Source organism: Pholcus phalangioides, unplaced genomic scaffold (genome assembly GCF_987345545.1).
Source record: "Pholcus phalangioides strain wild (caught in Gottingen) unplaced genomic scaffold, Ppha-v1.0 ptg000017l_1, whole genome shotgun sequence".
Classification (NCBI taxonomy): Eukaryota; Metazoa; Arthropoda; class Arachnida; order Araneae; family Pholcidae; genus Pholcus; species Pholcus phalangioides.
Window position 1 is genome coordinate 32774731 of NW_028301610.1, and position 26195 is coordinate 32800925.

Below are 26195 nucleotides of genomic sequence, written 5' to 3' on the forward strand. Positions count from 1 at the left end.
CTGTCCAACCAGAGAATTCCCCATTCACCATAACTCGTTGGGACCTATCTCTCAACCACGATTCTATGCAATTCAGCAAGTTGCCCCCCAATCTCGTGTAAAATCGCTTCAGGAGTTTACCATGTTTGAGGAAAATCGATCGAATGCCTTCTGGAAATCAAGGTAAACAACATCCACATTTTTGCCCTTACCGAAAGCCTTAGTCACGTGATCATAGAAGCAAAGGAGGTTAGTTACACATGACTTCCCCTTCCTGAACCCATGGTGGTTATGCGGCAATACATTATTCTCGTGTATCCACTTCACAAATTACCTTTTGATAATAATTTCCAAAATTTACGAGAAGGAGCTGGTCAAACTCACTGAACGATAATTGGACACAGCATCTCTACTACCCTTTTTAAATATCGGAACAACATTAGCAAGTTTCCAATCCTTTGAGACGATACCCTCAGCAATACTACTCCTGTAAATCTGTGCGATTGGCCCCAACAATTCATCAGCACATTCCATGTAGACCCTGAGGTAGATAGATATCTGGTCCTGGTGCTTTGCTTACACATACATTTTGTAGAAGATTCAGCACCTCCAATTCTTTCACTTGAATTTCATTGAAGGTTTTATAACCCCATGCAACACTCCCGTACATTGAATACCATTTTCTCTATTAAAAACCGACGCGAAAAAGTCATTGAAAGTACTACACATACCTACATTGCTCTCTGCCCTAGACCCTCTTCTTGAGAGGGGGCCAACTGTCCCCTTACATCTATTATTGACGTATCTAAAAAATTATTTTGGATCAGAGCCAATGTTATCTGCCAATCTAAATTCAACTTCTTTTCTACTATCACTTATCGTTTTCTTCAACACCTTTCTTTTATCAATAAAGAATAACAGATCACCTTTTATACTCTCTGAATGCTCTTTTCTTTTCAAGATAAAGGTTACGCACGCTATCCGTGAACCACAGGGGGCGCGATGTAGAAACACGCTTTTTTCGGGCAAAACAGAAAAGACAGCTTCGTGCTAAATTTTTCCCTCGACTGATTCCAACCGGTCTTTGAAAACTTCCGCTAAACGTTCTCTCAAAATATAAAAGTTAGTTCTCTGAAAACAAGGAACCAGTCTTTTGTTATCAACTTTGCTCGATGAAAAGTTACAGAAAAAACTAACGCACGATGATCACTGGAAGAAAACTCTTCCCCTACCGAAACATGTTCAACAAGATCCTCGTAACTAGTGAGAACTAAATCCAAAATAGTAGTACCCCTAGTGCATAGTTTCCCAAACTTTTTCTCCCATCTTCAGAATTTTTTTCCCCTCATAGCCTCCGACTCAAGCGAACCTGTAGGATCCTATGTTGTATTTGTAGCTTCTATCGCCCCCCCCCCGGACCATTCCATCGCCCACCGGGGGCGATATCAGCCACTGCTCTAGTGGCTTCTGATACATGCTGATAAAAAAAATTATCGAGCACCAACTTACAAAATTCTCTTTCATATTGATCTCCAGCTGAAAGGTTCTCCCAATCGATACCCGGGTAATTGAAATCCCCTAATATGACAACCCTTTTATGCTTACACATATAGGAAATTTCATCATTCTGAAGTTTGGCGATGTAGTTTGGATCCCTATTCGATGGGATTGTAACAAACCCCTACAATAAGTTTATGACGTCTTTTGTTTTCAAGCTCAACCCATATAGTTTCAATATCACTTCTCTGCACGTTACACTCTCTAGCCTTCAAACATGATTTCACGTATGTCAACACTCCACCCCCCCCCTTTCCTATCAGATCTATTTCTTAAAAAAGTTTCGTATCCTGAGATGTGTAAGAAAGATTCATCTCTCCGTCATTTGCCGACGATTCTGTAATGGCTATAAGATCCAGGCCCTCCACAGCTATCATAGTTTCTAAAAAATCTTTCTTATTACTCCTGGCATTTATTAGCACACATTTTAATGTGCCCTGTGATTTATAGTCAATCAAGAGGCCATCCAAGTCAGAGTAGTGAGTATATATATATATATAATTCCCCGTCCATACTGTTATTATTAGGAATAACTATCCCGCATTACTGCTTGCTGTCTTTCAATATAATTGACTGAAGTAGATTGTAATCATATAATCAATAATTGATTTGATGCATGATCTGAAACTTCAATATAAATAATTTATGTTGAAGTTTCAGAACACGACAAAAAATAGTCGAGGTCTACATTTAACCTTGCATCTTTGCATTTTTAAACACATCTTAACTGCAAGACTGCAGTTAAGACCCATGGGCGGAGATACGAAGAGGGAAGGCAAAAGCGTCAATGTCGGAGTCGACTGATCTAATGTATATGCATATATGTGAATTGCCATAATCAACGTCATGCACCCCCAGCTGTCATTATCATGCACCCCTCCAGCCTTCATGTCTATCTCCGCCTACGTTTACACCTTAACGTGAAGTCTGAGCATATGTCCGTCTAATCTCGGTTTCGTCTAATATTATTATCAGAGGCAATAAAATTATACATACCACATCCAGTACCAATCGTAATCTAGCATTCACAAATTTCAAAAAACATGAATACTCTGCATAGCTTCTCGGCAAGGAGAGTTCTCGGCTTTCATATTCTTCATGGAAAGCGTAACTTGTTGAACGAATGAAAATGAGTATCATTTCGCAATTTTCATGAAATATGTTTCGTGCGAAATATTTATGCGACTGAAATGGATATTTACTTATCATATAGGCCCCCAGCTTCTGTGTAGAATCCCGTTTTCAAAACGGGTTTTTCTTCATATCGGTGGCCTTGATGGCAACTCTATTACGTTCTATCATGTATAAGGAAATTGTAATTTAACAATTTTATCAATAAATTTTGAAATTATTGACTTCTTCAAAATAGTTGTCATTTACATCATGCCTAGTTTGGTATATGCGGAAGATTTCATGAAGATTTTGTCTTGTATTTTAATTGTCTGAGAAAGAAGAACTTTCGAACCATTAACCTATTTACGATCACGGGCGTAATATTGCGTCCAAACTCCAGTGGAATAAATTCAAACACGTTCTCTGTGTTTTCTTCCCCTGTCTCCTGTCTCCACTATCAAAAAGCTTTATAGTAATCCTATTGTCTACGGAAGATTTTTTTTCTAATTTTTATAACGCATCTTTCTACTATATACATGTAAGAGCCAAAGAGAACACGTTGGGTGAGGGTTAAGAGAGGACTCTTAAAAAAATCTCTTTTATGTACCTCTTATCTATTATACTTTTACTTGTATATATTTCTTTCTGCCTCCCCCCTCCTTTGTTTTTCCAACGTGTTGTTAGGTTAGGAGAAGGTTACCATATTTATCGCCGATTCGTTAAATAGAGATAATCCAAATTTCTTACCAAACGCTTGTACGTGAAGTGGTTAATAAAAATCCTAAAAGAAACTGAAAAAAAAACCCTTTCATAAACATTTTTTTCTTTAATTCCAGAAGAAAAAAACTCAAGCATAAGTTTGAATTATCTCGGGCAGACCTGAAATTTTAAATACACCGGTTTGCGAAATTAATCACAATTTTAACTAACAGATGGTGCCATGGTGGTTTTATTTAATGACTCTTTTCTGTAGGGCCATTTGAAGGTCATTGTTTACAGCAAGGGTCCTCAAACACTGTATCGGCTTGGCATCTCTGTGAGGCATGCGCATCCATCGCAGTAGAGGCATTGCAGGCAAGTGGGTTTGTATCCATCTTTGTAATCCATCGCGATGTGATTTCACCCATTGAATTCCTTGAAGGTCACGAGAAAATTTACATAATGAAAAACGTCTTGACCAATATACAGGTAAGTCCTCATTCGGTGAGTGAAGGAACCAGGTGAGTGAGTGACCTAGGACAGAACTTGACAAACCTAAAATAATTTTGGTGCCAACCAAATTTCTTAGGAGCCAAGCATATTTTTTTCCCAGAAAAAATATGTTTTTTGTTTTCAGTTCGTCCAGAACTCAGCAACCCTTTTCCGTGTTGATAGACACACTGACATCATTTCCAAAAATTTTGTGTAGTCCTAACACTCCAGTTTAATAATCGGACATATACAATTTTAGGCACAAATGCCAATATTCTAGTCACTCTGGTGACCTAGCAAGTGTGAGCAAGCATGTGAACAACCAAAAGAGAAACATGGAGAGCGAGGGGCCTGGCAGTGAGCGATCAAAAGCATCACCTAGAGCGTGTGCAAGCATGTGAATGATCAAAAGAGTAACATACAGAGTGAAGGATGTAGTCAGTGAGCGTTCAAAAGCATGACCTAGAGAAGGGTGCAAGCATGTGAATGACCTAAAAAAATTAACCTAGATAGCGAGGAACCAGTCTCAGTGAGCGATCAAAATCATGACACCTCTCTAGAGCAGTGATTCCCAAAGTAGGCAATATCACCTCCTAGGGGTGATCGAATGGTCCAAGGGGGCGGTAAAAAATATGTGTTTAATATAGGATCTTATGGGCTGAGTTAAGTTGGGGGACGATCTGAATAAAAATTTTCTAAAGAAGGGGGCGATGTAATAAAAAGTTTAGGAGACTATGACCTAGAGCAGTGTTTCCCAAAAGTGAGCAATATCGCCCCCTGGTCCCCTGGTAGGCGATGAAATAGTCCAGGGGGACAATAAAAGCTACGGGCATAATATAGGATCCTATGGGTTTGCTTGAGTTGGGGGCGATGAGAGAAAAAAAAATTCTGAAGAAAGGGGCGATGGAACAGAAAGTTTGGGAAACTATGATCTACAGGAAGATGAGGCACGTTGAAGACCATTCTATTTAACACACAACCAACACCAGCTTTAATCTACTAAAGTGTTGACACAACCCAGTCGAGTTCGTAGGTGTCCCCAGAGGCGCATTTATGGTTTTGTTGCCTGCGGGCCACACCAATTTTGTCGTCCTTCTCCCATTCTAATATTTAGCAATTTAGCTAACTCTCTTTTTCGTAAACAAGTAGCGATATCCCGTAATCATGTTCCCGTATTTTTCTCGATCGAATCAGATCCATTTTAATCCATCAAAAAAGGTCTTGACGACATCAACCTCGGTTGCAATGACACTTCGTTTATAACGACAGTATTTCACGGAATCTTCGATGTCGTTATAGCCGAGTTTGACTGTATTCGTTTTTTTTTTGTACGATTTACTATAATTCTCTAATAGTATTATGAAGTGTTCGTCCCCCCCCCCAAAACTGATTAAAGAGAATCGGATGCTCTATTAAAAAAATTAAAACTACTGAATAATCATTTTCTAGATCAAAATTTATAAAAATCTATGATATTTATTACAGTGACTAGAAGTTATTTTATTGTTGAGAATTTTGTCACGCCTCCCACAAGGGCTAATAACGCTGCATTCCGCCACCTAAGCGCGTTGAGCAGCCATACAAAAGCGAAAATGAAGAGAGCAGACTCAAAAGGATTTACTAGCAAAGAGATTATACCATCACGTGTACTGCTGTTGACTACGTTTCTTGTTTTGTACATGTGGGGCTACACAGAGGAAACTTTACATGGATACCGGATATCTACAGCAACCCGTCTGTGACTTCTCAAAGATCAAACTACTCTAGACATAGAAATAGGATTCCGAGAAAGAGTAAGTAGTCAAATATTAAAATTTATTACCAGTTTATTTTCTTCCGTAGGATCTTCATTAATTTTAACCGATACATTTATCAGTTTAAATCAGGTTTTTATCTAGTCAATGTACGAATGTATTCAAACATTACTGCATATATGTTATTACGGACCATGAAGTTTAAAAGATTTGTGACCATGTCCGTTTGTGCTAAATGCTAAGCTTGTCAGGTGAGTAAAGACAGGTGAATATGTTTGTGTATCCAAGAGTTTAGCCGTAGTTTATTGATTCGACTGTAAACATTAACACGCCTTACTTTTATATGGTTATGTAATCATAATAATAAACTTATTTCAGCTATCTGTGGATAAGATTTGAAATTAAAACAAATTCCTGTTTTCTTTTAGAGATATTTACATTGAACCATGAGAGGTAAAATAATGGAGAATACGGACGACAAAGAACTTGTCCGTAATATCTTCTACAGCCAGCATCCGTCGCTTAGGAAACTTACATCTCTGGAAAAGAAGTATCTTCTGGCTGTAGAACATGGTGATGCAGCTACAGTTCGTAGGTAAATTGGGTTTATATCCTGATTTTATACGAAAATCAGGGGTGTCGGAACAGTGCCGTCTTAAGGCATGGGCCGATCCGGACCCGGCCCGGGGGCCTCACAAAAATGGGATCTGGTTGAGATTTTCAAAAATTTGCCTGGTGGGGCCTCAGAAAAATCATTTTGCCCGGGAGCCCATGATGCCCTTAACACGGCCCTGTGTCGGAAGTATTTCGGGTTTGTGAGATTTTCATTCTTGAATTAATTATTTGGGTACCCCAGTACTCACAGCAACCTCGATTCCGACACCACTGATCAGAATTAGAGATTGATAAGCATGTCTTATAACCATTATAACGATAGCATTGCTTCACCGGTCTCATAACTATAAGGTAAGTTTTTATATGCCAGTGCAGGTCAATGCGCAATGAATTCTTGTCGTACCCAGGTGATATTGAGAGAAGAAATCAATACCCCCCCCCCAAAAAAAAAACAGGTACAGTATTTATAGTATTTGTACGTTTTGCAAGTTAGATTATGGTTTCGATTCATTTCCTAAAGACAACGTTCAAGGAACCCTTTCTTTTGTGGTACAAACGATGAACATGATTTAATATGAGCTTAAATTTTTTTTGAGACTTTCAAGTTTTCTATTGAATGATAGGTATCATTTAACTGCTCGAAGACGGGTACTTATCTCATATTCATTGAAAAGTTGAATTTTCTTTCAGAATCCTTCTCATGAAAAAGAGAGAACCTTCAATCGAAGTGGACGTCAACTGTAAAGATCCTGTTGGGCGCTCTGCTATGCTTATGGCAATAGATAACGAAAATTTGGAATTGCTTCAACTACTCATAGAGTTCAGTGTAGAAACTAGTGATGCACTTCTACACGCTATAAATGCTCAATATGTAGAAGCTGTAGAGCTACTCCTTGACCATGAAGAACTCGTTCACAGAGAAGGAGAGCTGCATGTAAGTAGGTCAATCTCAAAGTAAAAGCTGTGGATGAGTTTTACCCGAGGGCGTAGCGAGGGGGGGGGGACCAGACCCCCAATCCCCCCCCCCCCCGAAATGTGAGAAAATGACCGAAAAAAGGGAAAAAGATGGCCAAATCCATTGTTCTGTCACTTTGGTCCCCCCCCCGAAATGAAAGTGGTCCCCCCCCCCGAACGAAATTTCTGGCTACGCCCCTGGTTTCACCTAAATCCAGTTCCACAATCCACACCCGAAATGGTACGCCACTCCGAGCAGAGCGAAAACCGGTTTTTGACGGCAAAATTTGCCTCAACCCTGAAAACTGGTTTTTGATGGCAAAAGTCACCGCACCCTCAAAAACCAGTTTTTGAGCTACTCGGATCGGCGTAGAGCTAAGAGTGTGAAAACGACTTAAGATGATATGATTAAGATGATATTGTTATGGGCGTCTTTTTCTCAACCACCTCGTTGGGCATTTTGCCTGTTGTGGCATTGTATTTGTATTTGAAAATGATATGAGCTGCACTATAAACTGACCATACCTATAGAGGGACATAGACTAAGTTGAGGGGGTGCAGAGAAGAGCTACGCGTGCTCTTGTTGGCATACAAGGCTTGAGCTATGAAGAAAGACTCGATTTCTTGAATATGTTTACATTGGAAGAACGCAGATGTCGGGATCGAAGTGTTCAAAATTTTCAACAGGATGGATAGGATGGACCATGAGTTATTAATACACCGTCAATCGACGGTGTATTAATAACTCAATCGCTTCGACAAGGGGGCATCAGTATCGTTTAGTAAGGGACAATTCCATGCTGTGGTGGCGCAGGGAGTTTTTCTCCAATAGGGTTTTCAATAAATGGAATAGCTTACCTCTGGAGGTTGTGATCCATCCATATTATTTATGGGCAAATTTTTTCAGCCACCTCTTTGGGTAATTTGCCTGTTGTGGCCCTTGTATTTGTATTTGTATGAGTATTTATTCAATGTTGTTTAATTCATATTTGTGTAAGTTATATACGTTTTGATTTTATTTTCAAAACAGAGCTGGGAGAAAGTAGAAAACGATATCTCCTCATTTACACCAGAAATTTCTCCATTGATACTAGCAGCTCATAAAGATAATTATGAGATTCTCAAACTGCTATTAGATCGAGGTGCAACTCTTCCAATGCCTCATGATGTACGATGCCCTTGCAAAGAATGCGTTCAAGCAATGCAAGACGATTGCTTGTGTCATTCAAGGTCCAGGATCAACGCTTACAGGGCACTTTCGTCTCCTTCTTTGATCTGCTTGTCATCTATCGACCCTATTTTAACTGCGTTTGAATTGTCTTGGGAACTCAAAAGACTTAGTAGAGCAGAAAATGAGTTCAAGGACGATTATCAAGTAATTCGTTTCCGTCTATTTGAATTTTATATTTTACATTTTTTTCTGTAATAACCATATCACTATTCAAAAGATTAGAAATATTTACAATGTTATTAGTTTGGTTTTTCTTTCATTTTAGATTGTATATATTTGTTTAATAACACATTTTTGTCTTTTTAGAAACTTCGAATTCGTTGCCAGGACTTTGCAACAGCTTTGCTGGCTCAAATCAGAAGTTCAAAAGAACTCGGTGTAATTTTGACACACGACCCTGTCCGACCACCGCCGCAAGAGATTGAAAATTTGCCCTTAACCAGAGTAGAAATGGCTCTCAAGTACAGACAAAAAAAAGTGAGTTCCACTTTTGTTTTTTTATCAAATTTTGTGCCAGAGCAAGATGATTCGGTTGTTTGCAGAAAATGGCTTTCATTCACACTTATCAGTGACATTCAGCAGTTGTTCTACTCTTATGATTCATTTTATAAACCTTCTCAATGGTCTTCTATTGAGGATGTAAATTAAAACCAATATTAATGATTTATTTTTCTTCATATACCAGTTCATTGCTCATCCAAATGTTCAGCAGCTCATGAGTAAACTATGGTATGATGGCCTTCCAGGATTCAGACAAATGAACTCCGTCCAACAACTTTGGGAAATCATCAAAATCGGGGTTCTCTTCCCATTGTACGCAATACATTATATGCTTCTCCCACACAGTGAAAAAGGAAAGCTGATTAGAAAACCATTCTTCAAGTTTATTCTTCATTCTTTTTCTTATCTATTTTTTTTGTGTAAGTATGCTTTGGAATTACTGTAGTATTGATGCAACTGTTTAGCCTAGCCCATAATATAGAATTATCATTTATTTACCTTTCAGATTCTAAAGATTTTGTTACGTACTAGCAAAACACCCGGTGTTACCCGGGGAAAATAGTAAGTGATCAAAGTATGATAGAGGACTTCTCAAGCATATTTCAACAGTTTTATGGCCTCATGGTTCCACATCTTTATGGTCTCATGGTTCAGACAAGTAAAATAATAGTCCGGTCTCAAGTGAATTGTGAGAGAGTGGGATTTTTATTGGTAATAATGAAATATTTTCTCTCCTTTCACTTTTGAAAAGGGAATACCATTAACCCTATAAACTCTCCGTCACGAATACGAAAACAATGATTTGAGTGTCTTTTTTGACAAATTCTGACATTTCTTAAATTTAAAAATTCAAAGTAGAGAGAGAGAGAGCCTATCATTTGAGTCGTGTCAGATTTAATGTACATGCCAGTGATTCTCAAACTGTTGTCACCTGCGGCTCCCTTGCTCAATTCATGGTTCATCTGTGGCTCCCCAGTCCCTCCCATAGTTTAGTAGATATTTTAAACCTTATAAAAGAACTTCAAATCATAAATAGGCATACAAATTAATATCTCCACCTCACCGGGACGCCCTTGCCAAAGATTGACGACGCCCGTAGCAACCGCGACGCACACTTCGAGAACTGCTATACTTGAAGTATATGCTGTATAAAATACCGTGGAGATTAGTCGAAAATTATAGATGTGAATTAAGATCATATACACAGAGTGATAACCAGAGATAAAATATTAGGTTGATAATGATATATTTCCCCTGTATTTCTGTCTATCTCAAGTTCTATTGACACTGGCTTCTCAACGTGTGGAAACTGTACTCGTGCAGCTTTTTGGAACCGAGCGTATGAAGGTGGAACTCATAGAGACGCTTAAAAAACAGAGAGGGCAACCACCAACCATTATTGAGACGAGCATTCTTATTTTCATCATAGGTGCGTTGGAAAATTTTATTGTTTATATTAAGTTCCCGATAGATTTTTACGAATAAAAACTCAAGAATCAGTTTTTTTACTTATCCAAGCTTTAGTTCCTTGAGGGTTTGTAGGACCCCGTAGCATTTTAAGTCTTGGATTATAATTATCCACTCTTAAATGGAAGCATATTTGCAGTTTAATCACTCGATACTGCAAAAATATCCCCATCCTGATGTTAAATCTCTAAAAGATCTTTCCAAAGATGGAAAAGAGCAGTATTATGTCTCTCAAACCCCGACAAACGCCGATTTTTATACAGTTCCCCCGGCAAAGTATCTTTTCTATTTATAGTAGGAAATTTAATACTTCCAACTAAATCACTAAGGTGAAAAATATAATGAAAATTATGAACATACAAGGTGGTTATAATTTAAGTTCCCGTACTCTGAGTTGTTTTTCTCAAAAACTGATTATCCGAATAGAGCCATATTTTTAGGATATCTTAATGAGACCATGGGCGAGATCAGTGCCGTCTTAACGCATGGGTCCACCCGGGCACGGCCCAGGGCTTCAAGAGAAGAGGGGGCCCCCACAAAAATTAGATCTGGTTGAAATTTTCTAGAATTAACCAGGTGGGGCCTCAGAAAAATCACTTGGACCGGAGGCCCATGATGCTCTTAAGACGACCCTGGGAGAGAGATTTATGAAATAAAAAATAGTTCAATTTTTGACCACCTGGTGATAAAGAGGTGCTTTTTCTGGCAATTTTACATTTCCCACAGTCCATATAGCCATATACCAAGTTTCAATAGAATACGTCCTCCAAAACGGGCGCTACATAAGACGGAATAGTATCAGTATACTGAAACTACTCAGGATTATTTAGCGCCCGTTCTGATAGAAAACTTGGTATATACGCTATATGGTCGATGAAAAAAAGGAAAATTCAACAAAAAAAGTGCCACTTTTTCACCTGGTGGTTGAAAATTTAACTTTTTTTTTCAATTTCAAAAGTCTCTCTCCCATGGTATCATTAAGATATCCTAAAAATTTGATTGTACTCGGATAAGAAAAACTACTCAGAGTACGGGAACTTTAATTATAATCACCCTGTGTAATCATTAATGATACATATTGAATGTTCCGAAATAATTAATGCTTTTAATGACTGGCATATTCATGATTTCTGATATAATTTTACTAGCTCACGTATGGCAAGAAACTAGAGAACTATGGAAAAAAGGACTTGTCGAATATTTACATAATATGTGGAATGTCATAGATTTCACTAGAAACCTTCTCCACGTTGGTACTGCAGCACTTCGACTTCTAGCCTACTTTCAAGTAAGATTGCATTTAAATTTCCTCATCGTGGAATCGGTATTTTTCCTGCTGTTTCCGAACAACTAAATATTAAAATGTTCATTAATGTAAATGTGATTTCGTATATAACTTTCGCAAACTATTTCCAGGCTCAGGCTGAGATTCGGGACAATCCTTTGGCCGTATATATACCTCGAGAAGCATGGGATGCTTTCGATCCAATGCTAATTGCAGATGGACTTTTCGCTGCTGGAAATGTATTCGCGTGAGTTTTAAATTTAAAAAATGTACACACCATTCCTCGCTTTACGTGGTTTTGGTATAACGCGATCTTGAAAAGTTAATTTTAGAAGTTTTGACCCGTAAAATTTGGTCTGTAGTTTGATTTTAATCCTGGAATTGGGCTTACAAATTAGAAATATGACATAATTAAAATGACAAAATCCGTTGGATTCGCTGATGTAGATTAGACCATGGGTTTCCAACTGGTGTTCCGTAACAGGTTTTTTGGAGTTCACATGATCGAATGCCAGGGAATCCTCAAATATCCCGGCACCCAGAGAGCTTTCAAAGAAGAAAAATTTCTTGTTACTAATACTCGCAAAGCTTTTACTTTGAATTTTAATGAGATAATGCCGGGTTAACAAAAATCTACACCACTTTCTTGGATGACTAAAAAACATAGAAACAGTAACATTAAACTTTTTTCACATCGAATTTTCAAACCAGAAGCTCCAGAAGTTCGTGAATGCCATTTTCCGTTTCATCGGAAAATTTATAAGTCATAAAAATGATGGGTTTTATTGGAAATTTTTTTTATTCACGAGAAGTGAGGATTCTTGAATTACATAATTTACATGTACTTTACGGGACACTCAGGGCCATCCTACCACATGAGTGTCACACGGGCACGGCATAGGGACCTCATTTGCATACGTGCTTCCACGATAAGATCTAGCACAATGCTTTAGGACAGTAAATATGTAGATTAAGAGGTGGTGTCTCTGAGTCCTCTTTCATTTTGCCCTGGGGTTATGATGCTGTTGAGACGTCAGCAGGGACACGCTTATTTTGAATAAATATTCAAAATTTGTTTGAGTTCCGTGGAACAGCCTCGTTATCATCAAGTGTTACACGGAACATCATTATAACTAGCCTACTTTTGCAGCCTACTTTTTTTTACTAGGCTGCTGCTACCAAGGCTTCCGCATGAAGTTTTACGTTGGAAACCCCTGGATTAGATAAATATGGAAAAAACACTCGAATCCATCTTACCAGGTCTTATTCATGAACATCTTTTGGTAATACATCGCCAATGCAATCAGAATTTCAATCAAAAACGATTCTAACGAATCTAGAATTGTCATATTTGCGTGGAATATTCAGAATTCTCTAGCTTTGTTTCTAAAGTTTTCATAAAGAGACGAAGAACACTACTTGTCGGGTGAACCTTGACTGCTTTCATTAAAAATGTTATCATCCTATCACATCAGGCTCTTCATGAAAGAAAACATCAACACTCACTAGAATCAATATGCAGTAGTGAAGACAGAAGCAAAATTTATAGCCTAAATTTTTACGAAATTTATTTCTAAGCTTAGATAAATAATTCATTCAAATAATTGTATTTTGCTGCTGGAAGTTTGGTTTTCTTTTTCTTATCCTTCTGAAAAAAAAAACCCATCCCTGTCTTACCCATGCTAAATTTAAATCACTTTATGCGATTTCGTCTTTGTTTTGGGCACCAATTAATCACGTAAAGCGAGGAAGCCTGTACTCCACATCGTACTTTTCTTCCTAAAATAGTGTGTGTATTTGAGTTACCATCTTGAAAAATTAATCATGTTCTTATTTTTTCTAGGGCTCTGAAACTGGTCCATATTTTCTCAATTAACCCTTACCTTGGACCTCTACAAATTTCTCTAGGCAGAATGATCATAGATATAATCAAGTTCTTTTTCATATATACCCTCGTACTATTTGCATTCGCTTGTGGATTGAACCAACTTCTCTGGTATTACGCTGATGCGGAGAAAAAATTATGTTTTACGGGTCCTGGTGGAAAAGAAAACTGGGTTCAACAAAGAGATGCTTGCTTAGCTTGGAGACGCTTTTCGAAGTGAGTTCAGCTCATGGGCGGAGATACGGAGGGGGGGGGGGGCGTGGGGGCATTGCCCCCAGCGTCAAAGGTGGAGTCGACTGATCTAATGTATATATGAATTGACATCGTCATCATCATCTTGCCCCCAGCAATAATAACCGTGCCCCCCCCAGACTTCCAAGTCTATCTCCGCCTATGGTTCAGCATCCTGGCATAATTGATAACCATAATTTTAGAGTTTATTGAGTTTGTTTGGTATGTATCGGGATGGCCAACTTCTTTCTGTTCGCGGTCCAACATAATGGTCAGCTATAGCGTCGCGGGCCACATCAGTGGTGCAACTTCGATGTATAAGCCGCTTTATTATTAGTTGAATTAATTAGTTAGTTATTAAATTAATTTCGTCACTAGACATAAGAAGTTTGTAAGCAGTTTGTTAATCAAGAAATATCTGCTGTTGAAGAACCGATAGTTCAAATATAATGATCACAAATTTAATTCTTCACGGTACTTTCACCTTGTCGCGAGCCGCACAAAATCACTTCACAGGCCGCATGCGGCCCGCAGACCAACTGTTGACCACCCCTGGTATATATCAACTAGACTTTATAAACTTTATAAGAAGTGTCTTAATAACTAAAATGATCCATCGCATTTTTCAGTTTGTTTGAATCATCACAGACGTTATTTTGGGCAACGTTTGGTCTCGTCGATCTTAGTACGTTCGAACTAACTGGCATCAAGACCTATACTAGATTCTGGGGTCTACTTATGTTTGGATCGTATTCCGTAATCAATGTGGTGGTTCTATTGAACCTCCTCATTGCTATGATGAGCAACTCCTATCAACTAATTTCGGTAAGTTTACCTTACTTTTGATCATCACATATTATGTTTTGTTCCACCAAACTTTGGTTTTCATAGAGTTTAAATAAATTAATTCGATTCGAGGTGACTCAGAAACTCTCATGGCATCTACCTTCTTCTTTCAGAACAAAGTCACCTAAACTCTCGTGAGTAGTAGAGAAATGACTACTGCTTTTACAGATTGAAGATACGTCAGAGAATGATGCCATCTCTCAACTGAAAAATAAGGGTTGAACTATTCCCGTTATAATGTACTATACTGTATATTTGTTTGTTACGGCTTTTCGTTTAAAGGCAGCGAATTAAGAGTTACTAATTGCAGTTCCAACTGGCATGTCAAGCTCGTGATTTGCTTGAAATTTGGTAAATACAGATAGAAAGCTTTGACGCATAGTAGCCTCGTTGCCATTCAATGTTTCACAGTCACCTCTTATCGCAGTCCATATCGTACTAAAGTCCGAATGTATGTAAAAGGAGATTAATTAGTCACATATCAGCAGCAAACAGCAAATAGAGCATATCAGCTTGGGGAATGTTGCTTTTACTACCTAGCTGAATTTAAACAAGACTGGGAAGCTTGAAGTCGGAAATGATGTTTCCCAGAAGAAAGTTCATACAAGTGTTGTCTTGTACATTGTCTTGTAGCATTTAGCCATTTCTCATCAGTATTTGAACCTTTTATCGTTTCAAAAATCTGCTGCCCCTTTCCGAATGTTTTCTTAAACGCCTTTTCACCACGTCTATTTTTAATTCATCGCCAATTCTGTCATGCTTTTCTCTTTGCTTATCCCTTTCCGATTCTGGTGCCACAAATGCGTGGGTTGCTTTTTCTCATTGTAGATTTTTTTTCTTTTGACCTGAGGGAGTAAAGCCCTGACGTGAACCATTGTTGAACCAGTTTAGAGTTAGAATTATGGTGAATATGAACTTTATGGGATTTCATCAGAGGTCAGTACTTGAAGTGGAACTTTCAGGGGGTTTTTGAGATGACTTCCAGGAGAAAGTGCCTCCGGGCAAATTTTATTACATAAAATTTAGCAGTTAAAATTCTGGAAAGAATTGTATGTGAAGATGAATATACCCTGCATCATCTTGGCTGAAAAAAATTGAAGCAAGTGAATTATTCCTTCACAAAAAAAGAAACAAAATTGTAAATTTGAAAAAAAAAATTGATAAAATAGAGATTTGCTGAAACTACTGTTTTTAATGAATTTTCAAGTATCAAAAATGCAAAAACATTTTGAAAAATCCATAAAATGCATACTCGAGTCTGAAAGGGATATAGCAGTTTTTCTTAAACTTTTGCATTTGCAGCTCCCTTCTCTAGTTAACGTCTATCGGCGGCTTCCCACAATACATAGTATGACAAAGAATCCCTTCAAAGCACCGAACTGGCACTTATCGATATCGACAGCTCACTGCGAAGCACACTTTCAAACCACTGGCTTCTAGGCTACACGCACTTCAAGATATTAGGCGGGCAACGAAGCTCTTGCCAGGAATTTATTGTTTGGAAAAAAAAAAAGCAAGGAATATCTTTTCGGAAGAAAATCATAGAATATTATTCCACGGTGATGTGATTTCTTATAGACAGACAATATGACCTTGTTATAGTGTACGTGTGGCCAACACCTTCGTCTAGCGACTTTCTCTGCCCTCGCACCGGGTAATTTTCAGCTGGATTGTCGAGGGGGAATGTCCATAGTAGAAACAGTATCCTGTTGGTCTGTTCTGGCACTTACAGTGGATTCTCCGATAAGACGGAATTTATCGCAGCTTCGAAAGCACCAAGTTTGGATTTTCAGTGGAACCAAATGATGCGACGAATTTTAGATTTTTCAACAGACATTTTACACGTCTCGTATCACACCTAAAAGATACAAACAAAGAACAAAATTTAGAGTACTACTAGAACACACTTTAACGTTTCGAAAACGATTTCGAATATACAAATTGGAATGCAAACACGACTACTGCAGCTCGTCTGGCGCTACCTATCAATTATGGCAAGAACTTTGTTTCCCCCACCTAATATTACACTAATTCCCTTATTTAATCTCATGTCCACCAGAACAGCTTGAACGTGTTGATCCATTGTTGATTCATCTATCTTTCTCCAGGAACGCGCTGACGAGGAGTGGAAATTCGCTCGAACGAAACTGTTCATGAATTATTTTGAGGAAGGAGGCACCGTCCCACCACCATTTAACGTCTTTCCAACTTTCAAGAATATCATCCGTTTATTCAATAAGAAAGATTTGAGAAAAAACCTGTCTTTCAGGGTAAGAAGATTGCTGTAACAAGAATGATTTTTAAATTTGATGCCCGTCTATACATTTACTTATTTACAGACAAACAAGAATTTTTTTCAAATATTGCGTGTCTATTTGCAGAAAAAAGAAATGAAAGCGAAAGAAAGAGATGCTGTTTATCAAGTAAAATTTTTGCTCACTCTTATTTACGTAAAACGTGTAAAAATTATTTTTCATCGTTGACGATGACTTTAAGGGGTCTTCTACCTTTTTAACATGGTAAAAAAACTTTCTTATGTAGAAATATTATTATGTTAAAATTTTATTTTTTTTAATATTTATTATTATTATAAACTTTATAGTTATTCAAAAAAACACAAATACAGAAGAAACAAAAAAAACCAAGGAGCTAAATTGCTCTTACTGGAAATCACAACCTCGAATGAGAAAAAAAAATTATACATGCAAGAGGAAAAAATAAGAACAAAAATATTATTTATTCATTGATTTATTTCAAATTTTTAAAACATATATGGAATTGTGTGTGCTATCGTGTGCCGGTACAAAATTTTACATATCTTTAATGCTTAATTTTTTACAACTTTCCAAAAAAATGCATTGAAAACAGCTTGCGCGCATGATAAAACTTCATGAAATCAACATGATTGAATAAAAAAATGATTCAAAATAAAGAAAACTGTTCAGTTCATAAAAAGGTAAAAAGGATTGCGATTTTATCGACTCCTTATTCAAAATTAAATTTTTTAAATTTTAAAATTTAAAAAAATTTAACAATTTTATAACCCAGGTATTTATGAATGGATCTCAAATCTTTTTCGTCATTTTAATGAACCGAACAGTTTACTTATTTTGAATTAATTTTTATTCAATTTTATTGATGTCATGTTATTTTATCATGTGCGCAAGCTGTTTCTAATGCATTTTTTCTTTAATTTGTAAAAAATTAAGTATTGAAGATATGCAAAATTTTTTACTGGCATAGGATAGCATATACAATCAAAATATATATGGAAAACATTTGAAATAAATCAATGTAAACACGGTAGGACCCCTTAATATTACTTCAGTTAATCTAGTAATAATCGTATATGTGTCTATTACATTGTCACTTGAATGATGCGTTTACAGATATACGGTCATTTTTATAGCATTGAATCAGAAATACGACAAAAATTAGCGATATTTTGATCTATAAATCTAGCTTCTAACTATTATTATTATTGATTATGATACACTTTTTAACACAGTATAAAACTTCATTTTTCCAGAGTGTTATGTGTAACCTTGTGTGGCGCTACGTAACAGCACAGCAGAAAGCCTGTGAGACCGACGCCGTCACAGAGGATCATATCAAAGAAGTCCGTCAAGATGTGTCCTCCTTCCGCCATGACCTCATGCATATTCTTAGGTGCAATGGGATGAACACCAAAGGAATTGAGCTCAATAAAACAGATGGTAATGAGAACTCCAAGTTGGATTGAGAAATGTTCAGATGATGATTATGCTATTCTTTCAATGCTATTTCTGCCAAGCTCGCGCTATATACAGAGTGTCCTGCATGTCCTATAATTCGGCCTTTATCTCATCAACCGTTCATCGTAGAGATATAGTTCCAGTTTAAAAAATGCTCAAAATGTGTTCCAAAATCACACTGTATCAGTTTTGAGAGTGAAAATACAGTGTGTCGCAAAGAAATCAAATTTTTATACGTTTCCCTATCTTCTAAGCTCCAATTTTGCCCTTTCTCTTCTGAGCCCAACATAAAAATTCCACGTTCCTAAATGCAATATTCGCTGAGATATTTGAATTCAAAAACTGGAATAAATTTGGTAAAGAACAGTAAAAAATAACGGACAATGATCCTTTTCCTCATTTATGCTTTTCTTTCCCAGATTTTCTCCAATTTTTGAATTCAAATGTCTCAGAGAATATTAAAGTTAAAAACATTGGATTTTTTTTTTTTCGTTGGGCTCAGATCAGACAGGAAAATCCGTATAAAAATTTATATTTCTTATTCTGTACAACACTGCATTTTCATTCTCAAGACTGGTACAGATTGAACCCTGGACGCCTTTTGGGTCATTTTTAAATCGAAACCATATCTCTAAGACGAATTGTTTATGAGACAAAGGTCGAATTAGGACTTGCAGGACACCCTGTATACAAATACTAACACAAAGGCTGCAACAGGCAAAATGCCCAACGAGGTGGCCGAATCTGTATACTAATACAAATACAACGCCACAACAGGCAAATTGCCCAACGAGTTGGCTGACTTAAGAACATCATGGATCCCCGAGCCATTTTTTGGAGGCCCTACCTACTACTGCTACACCACACATGCACCCCCCCCCCCCCCGCGGAACCCCCAACGAATCGGTACATGCGGCAATGTGCGTGTACGTGTAGTGAAACCTGACGTGAAGTTTTTTTTTGTTTCTGTGTAATGCTTGTTATGTGTAGTGCTGCCATCTGTTTTTCTAACTATGAGTGAAGTGTTATGATTGAATGATTTATCGTTGTAGGACTGTTGCTCTCTGTGGCGAGACTTTTTAACGGGGAGATCGGCTCGCATTTTCACCTTGAAGTTGGGAACCACAGAAAACCAACTCAGCCGACCACCACTGTGGGGTTCGAACCCGGATCCTCACATCGCGAGTCCGTCACTATAACCACTCGACCACCACAGCGGCATCTGTACCTTGCTTGCAGTTTTTTAAAATTTAGTCGTGTTTTTTTAGTAAAACATTTTTGAAAATATTTTCATAATTTTTCAGGCTGTCATCATCTGGGGGGGGGGGGCTACCGTCATTAAGATCTATTGGCTGAGCTGGGGTGTGGGCTGCCCTTGCGCTGTCCCGTTTGGTGTACATATACTTTCTGGGGGGAAAAGAGTGCCGATACTCTGTAACTTAATGGCAGAGCAGTCGCCAGTCTGTGAGATGTTGGTGGTTCGATTCCCCGTTGAGGCAAGTGAATTAATTTTGCAAAATGCATCTTCTTCTCCGCTTGGTCGTCGTACTTTGTATGGACTGCTGGAAGTGACATCGTTTCTCTCAAAACAGTTTTGGTCGTGATTCATTGCCATCTCACAAACTATACAACTGCGGTACAAAGTTTTAAGATACCAACTGTTTTCCGATTATAGTCAGTAAATGCCGTGGCGTGTGTGTATGTAGTTGACCAACATGCATTTTTTTTTTTTAATTTTTAGGTATAATATTAGTAACCAATAGTTTGGTGTATCTTGTTATCATCTTGAAAAGTAAATGAAGTGAGAAGGAAAAAAGAAAATTCTAGGATTCATTCGAACATACATATACGTCTCCTGTTAATTATCTCAGTTAAAATATGTGAACTCGTTACTGTACTTGTTCTTTAGGCCCCCTTAATAAACTTTCAGAGAGCAGAGCATTCTCTTTCAATTTACCGTCATGCCCTTATAAGAGTGGACCGTGTCGAACGATTTGGTGAGGCTCTCGAGCCCAGGGACAGCACACTCGTGTGGTTTGAAATCGAAACACTAAGAACAACTTCTTGGCTTCTTCTCTGGCCTGTGCTATAAGCTAGATTTGTCTCCTATTGAAAATGTATGGAATCTGATCGCCACGACTGTCTTGTCTGCCCTCACCACCAGCAACAATGAACGATTAGTGGATGTGCGTTGAATCAGTATGAAATGACGTACCTCAGGCAGCAGAGGAAAAGCTCTTCTTTCTTGTCACCTGTGTTTTTCTTAGTGTTGCAATTTCAAATCACATGGGTATATAAGCGTCACACCCATGTACAGATCCGCGTGGGGGCGATGGAGGCGATCGTTCCCCCCAAGAGCAGAAAGAGGAGGAAAAAATTGATCTGGCCAATAAAATACGGGCTGATTCGACGGACCTAATGGTGTCTGCCTCGGCTTCATTCACAGCTGATGACGTCAGCATCCACTCACTTCGAAGCTTAATAGGAACTCCATTCGGAGCTGAAGATATTTGCCTCGGCTTTAATCGCAGCTGCAGATGTGTGCCACCGCTCCATTTGAAGCTGATAGTGTCTGCTCGATTTCATTCGCAGTTAATAGTGTCTGCTCGATTTCATTCGCAGTTAATAGTGTCTGCTAGATTTTATTCGTATCTGAATATATCTGCCTCCGCTCCATTCACAGTTGGAGATGTCTGCCTCGGCTACATTGGCAGCTAAAGATACCTGCCTCGGCTACAATTGACAGCTGGAAGATACCTGCCTCGGCTACAATTGACAGGTGGAAGATACCTGCCTCGGCTACAATTGACAGCTGGAAGATACCTGCCTCGGCTACAATTGACAGGTGGAAGATACCTGCCTCGGCTACAATTGACAGCTGGAAGATACCTGCCTCGGCTACATTCATATATCGCTGGAGATGCCTACATTCGTATATAGCTAGAGATACCTGCCTCTACCCTATTCAATGCTGAAGATGTCTGCTTCCACTGTATTTGTAGATGGAGATATCGCACTATCTTTATTCGCCGCTGAAGATGTCCGTCTCGGGCCCCATACGCGGATCCGGGGGGGGGGCGAGGGGGGCAAACGCCCCTTCCAAGAGGAAAATTTAGGAAACAATTTATGTCCCGTAAAAGACGGAACGATTGAACAGAACCGAACGCCCCTCCCAACACATCGACCTAGATCCGCGCCTGGCCATACTAGGTGTATGGAGGCTCTGGAAATGATAAAACGATGATAGAGGGCCATCGAGTAGTTTATCTCTGCAGTATCTTGTGTCATTTTGGTGTATCTCAGCTTCTTATCTGATGATTCAGGACTTATACGAAGCGTATTTTCATCTTCATACATCTGCTCTTTGATGTTCGTATGAAAGAAATCTGTTTTACTTCTAAAAAAACCAAGGCAAATTAATCTTGATCCGTAGAACCTTCAGGGCTGTCGGGCCCAAGGGCGTAGCGAGGGGGACTTGGGGGTCTGGCCCCCCCCCCCCCCGAAATGTGAGAAAATGACCGAAAAAAGGGGAAAAGATGGCCAAATCCATTGTTCTGTCACTTTGGTCCCCCCCCCCCGAAATGAAAGTGGTCCCCCCCCCCCCCGAACGAAATTTCTGGCTCCACCCCTGGTCGGGCCGTCATCCAAAAGAAGTTTTTCCAAGCATTTCTCCTACTTCTCCAGTAGCGACGGAAGCTAAGACGAAGTCAATCTACTTGGCTGTCCAGTTAACAGAAATTGTCTTATACTGATCTTTCTTCAGTTTTTTCTTTCATCTACGCTACTATGATATCCATCTTCGGCCGTTTCATCAAGCCTCATTCTACCAATTTATTTCGTTGAGCATTATATACGCTGTTGTTTATGCTGCTGATATGTTTCGATTTTTGTCAATTATGAGTCAGTTCATGATAACATTATACCGAACGCTTAGACCTTTCACCGTCAAATTCAATATTTTTGTACGTCCTCACTCCCATAATGACTTTGGTATTTTTTAGTGTGTGTGTGTGTGTGTGTGCAATTTAGTAGAAGTCCAAAGCATGGACAAACCTTTTTCTTTGAACAAAGAGTTGACATACATATATAATGTGTTCTAAATACAACCTAACTTATAGAGTATTTTTTACTGCAGCTAAAATAATTTCCCGTTGTGTAAACACAGTAATTACTGTAATAATACATTTTTTTAAGTTAACAATAACACTTTATTAGTATCCGCAATGTACCCTCTTACCGGCATTGATGAAATACCTCGCCTTCTTAAAAGCCTTTTATTTTAGCAGTAACAAACCCAGATGCCTTGTGAAGCTGATTTCTCAATGGAACACATTTTTTCCTATCCCCTTGACTTTGCACCTGGTGAAAATCGGAAGAAAGCTCACAACCTACAAAAAAATAATAAATGTCATAAAAAAGATGTGACATTTTAGAAGGGGGGGGGGGTGGTATAGTGGTTATTGCTATGACACTTAAAGGAACACACGAATATAAAATGCAAAGGAGAAAAAAAAACTGCCAAATAATTAAAATGTAAATTAAAAAATCCATTGTTTTTTAAGTACTGAAAACGACTTAAAGTGAATTTAATATTCTATACAACACTTAATTTTCTGATTGAATGTTAAATTTTTGAAGAAAATATAAACTTTAAAGAATAAGCATTTTTATTAATATATATACACTTAATCTCTTTTATCTTTTTCATTTATGGAACAGTCACCCCTGGTAAGATCCAAATACGCAAGCGCCGCCTGATAAATGACTTCAGCATTGGTTTAATGGAGGTGTGCGCAGAAGATGCTGCTCCAGAGATTCGAGGGAATAAAAGCGTTTTAGCACGACTTGTAGGCTTATCAGCTCCTGAAACAGCAGGAAGTCAACGATGGAGAGACCTCATACAACTGGCTAAGAAATCTAAAATAATCGGTAGGACTGACAGTCCAACAAGGCAGTCCTCAACAGTCAGTGATAATGAAGATGAAGAAAAGAATCGGGTGCCAAGTTCTCCCATTAAAATGGATGGTCAAAAAGAATTGAAGTCGAACATACCTGTTCCTAACGATACCAGTTTGATACCAGATGCAGAGATGAAAAAAACTGAGGCATCTAAGACACAGACGGCCCAAGCTAACATGCCGTTTGATGGAGGCCTTAGCACGACCTTGCGGGATAATGACTCAGCAGTTATGTCTAAAGACATCGCGCGACCAAAACCACTCCTGCAGAAATCTACTGAAAATTTTCAAAGGCAAGATAGCCCGCAAAAAATTGCTGCCAGCCATCCAGCAACCAATAAAAACATAGCTGATATTTCTCATGTACAAAAGAGCGTATCTTTCAAAACGACACCGAAAGTGGTCGAGTTGAAAAATTCTCCCACTGAAATGAGTGGGAAAAAGAGCAAGAGTGCTGCTCCTCTGCCCCCTCCAGCTTCAAAATCTACAGAAAGAACTAAATTATCAGTTCAGCAAGACTGCAAAGATGAAGTCCCAAGAACAGGGGTGTCAACAGGGACGAGAAATCCTGACCAAGTAGTAACCTTAATCGGCAGAACAACTTCAGAAGCGACTGAAGTTCAAGATTCAGGTAAACAAGTGAACAAAACACAGGCTGATCCATCAAGTATGGGAGATTCTTCCATCACAATAGACGTTCCATTTGAAGGAGACGGAAGATCGGAATCTCGACCCAGAGTCGAAAATCTAGAGTTCAAGATGTCAGAGAATTCTGTCGTTGTTTCGATCCATAGTCCAACAGGGAGTATGCCAGAAATTATGAAAATGCAAAAATCTCAAGATGGGATAAAATCATCAATACCGGTCCCGCAAAAAAAACAACAAAATGAAGATAAAAAGGATGTGAAACCTAAAACTGTAGCTCCTGATATCGAAGGGTGCCGCCATGGATGGATATAAAAATTGAATTATTATTTGTTGCAGTATATATTCAAACTAGTGATGATTCAAAATCTGTAATTAATGCTGATTTGAAGAACTGTTTCAATTTCTTACCTCGAATATCTTGACAAACTTGTATTTATCAAGTTACTTTGAATGTTTAGAAATAACTAGACTCCTGTAATTGCTCAACATCACTAAATTTATAATTTGCAATTGCTAAGAGCTTGCTTAACAATTAGTTTCATCAATAAATAAGAATTGCTTAGAATTTTTAACGAAGGAGTAATTTGACTTATTTTTCAAGCAATTTTACTTCTAATATATGTAGTAGGAACCGCAATGCATTAAAAATATGTATAAAATAACTAATAATAGCCCGAAGCTGCTGAAATATGGACTGACGGTTTTTAGTTTTTTTAAATTTCCAGCTCGATTACTCAGTACTCATCACCTATATGTAAACATCTTTATATACAGGGTGTCCTGTACGTCCTAATTCGGTCTTCATCTCATCAACCGTTCTTCGTAGAGGTATTCGTTACAATTTAAAAAAAATGCTCAAAATTGTATTCAAGAATCATTCTGTACCAACTTCACTCTTGAAACTGGTACAGAATGTATGGACGGGCTGAAGCATTAAGCGGCCCGGTGTAAAAACAGCTTTACGGCCCTCTATAACGGAGTTTCCCAATCCCCCCCCCCCCCTAGTGTCAATGAACATCTTGGTGCATGCCATGTTTACATTAGCACGAGAATGCATATCAAACTACTATTTCATCGTCATAAAAAAACCATTCGACAGTAAATTTGGACGATGATGCCCGCTGCTCAATTAAAGAATTGCAAGTGTGCCCCTAGACACTTGAAAGTTGGGGGAGGGGGAATGTCGGAGCTAGACAACCGATTATCTACCCAGGGCCGCAACTAGATACTCTTTTAGCCGGCAAGCATGTATTGCATGTATTATGGTCTTCCTCATGTAATTTTGAATAATTTTAGCGCCCTCTCTGATCCAGTGCCCAGGGCAGTAGATCCACCTCCATTATTCTCCGGGTTTGGCTTGATGGGGGGGGGGGGAAGTTCTGCGAAAATCCTAGACCAGAGGCGTCAATGCCTGAATTTTAGAGATCTTGCATGTGTGCCCCTCCCCCCATTTCCTTCAGCAGAGCCCCTAAGCTAGGATCTTTGATGGGCCCCACCATAGTGAATTTGCAATATCTAAAAACAAAAAGTTATAAGAATCGTCCCGAGCTGGAGTCCTGTCAGCCCCACCCTTATGGGGACCGTGGGTCTTGAACAGAATTCTAATCGGTTTGCTTCGTTAACGTTAGGGTAACGTCAAAATATAAGCCAAGTATTTTTATCCCGTTTTACGGCCCCTAAAATTTTGCTGCCCGGTGAGGCCGCACCCTTCACACATGCTTAAGTCTGGCCCTGACGGAATGGAAAACACAGTGCATTATAAAATAAAAAATCTAAATTTTTATACGGTCGCCTTTTCATTTAACTTCCAATCAGAAAGTTGTTGCCCTTTCTCTCCCGAGGCCAACAAAAAAAATTCCATGTCTCTAAGTGGAATATTCGTTGAAATATTTGAATTCAAAAACTCGGAGAAAAGTTCCAAAAACAGCGTAAATGAGGTAAAGAAACGTTTACCGTTAGTTTATGCTATTCTTTCCCAACTTTTCTCTTCGATTTTTTAATTCAAATATATCAGCGACACGTAGGAACGTGAGGTTTTTGGTTTTTGGTGATCTCAAGAGCGACAGGACAACAACTTTCTAATTAGAAGTTCAACGACAAAGGATCATATAAACATTTAGGTTTTTTTTATTTGATGACACATTGTATTTTCACTCTCAAAACTGGTACAGAATGATTTTTGAATACATTTTGAGCATTTTTTTAAATTAGAACCTGAAACTCAAGTTTTTAACCAATCCTTAACA

The 26195-nt window shown here is 38.4% G+C and overlaps 1 protein-coding gene across 2 annotated transcripts; it reads left to right on the forward strand.

Annotated features, from left to right (window-relative positions):
- Window positions 1-5529: 5529 nt before the first annotated feature.
- Window positions 5530-24519, forward strand: LOC149072927 (transient-receptor-potential-like protein). 2 transcript variants are annotated; one of them, XM_089246570.1, is made up of 15 exons: window positions 5530-5633; window positions 6023-6189; window positions 6900-7143; window positions 8194-8538; window positions 8701-8871; window positions 9080-9314; window positions 10172-10324; window positions 11511-11650; window positions 11779-11894; window positions 13491-13748; window positions 14393-14588; window positions 16718-16879; window positions 16991-17032; window positions 18139-18325; window positions 23063-24519. In XM_089246570.1, exons 2-15 carry the CDS (start codon window positions 6041-6043, stop codon window positions 24259-24261), a joined length of 3597 nt encoding a protein of 1198 aa, XP_089102696.1. In that variant the 5' UTR covers window positions 5530-5633; window positions 6023-6040; the 3' UTR covers window positions 24262-24519. The 2 variants fall into 2 exon arrangements, with proteins under 2 accessions (XP_089102696.1, XP_089102697.1); XM_089246571.1 differs by lacking the exon at window positions 5530-5633 and adding an exon at window positions 5717-5845.
- Window positions 24520-26195: the final 1676 nt, after the last annotated feature.

Coding starts and splice junctions, on each gene's coding strand:
- LOC149072927 (XM_089246570.1), top strand. CDS start 6,041: ATGAGAGGTAAAATAATGGAGAATACGGACGACAAAGAACTTGTCCGT. Junction 11,651..11,778: donor GACTTCTAGCCTACTTTCAA/GTAAGATTGCAT, acceptor AACTATTTCCAG/GCTCAGGCTGAGATTCGGGA. Junction 14,589..16,717: donor ACTCCTATCAACTAATTTCG/GTAAGTTTACCT, acceptor ATCTTTCTCCAG/GAACGCGCTGACGAGGAGTG.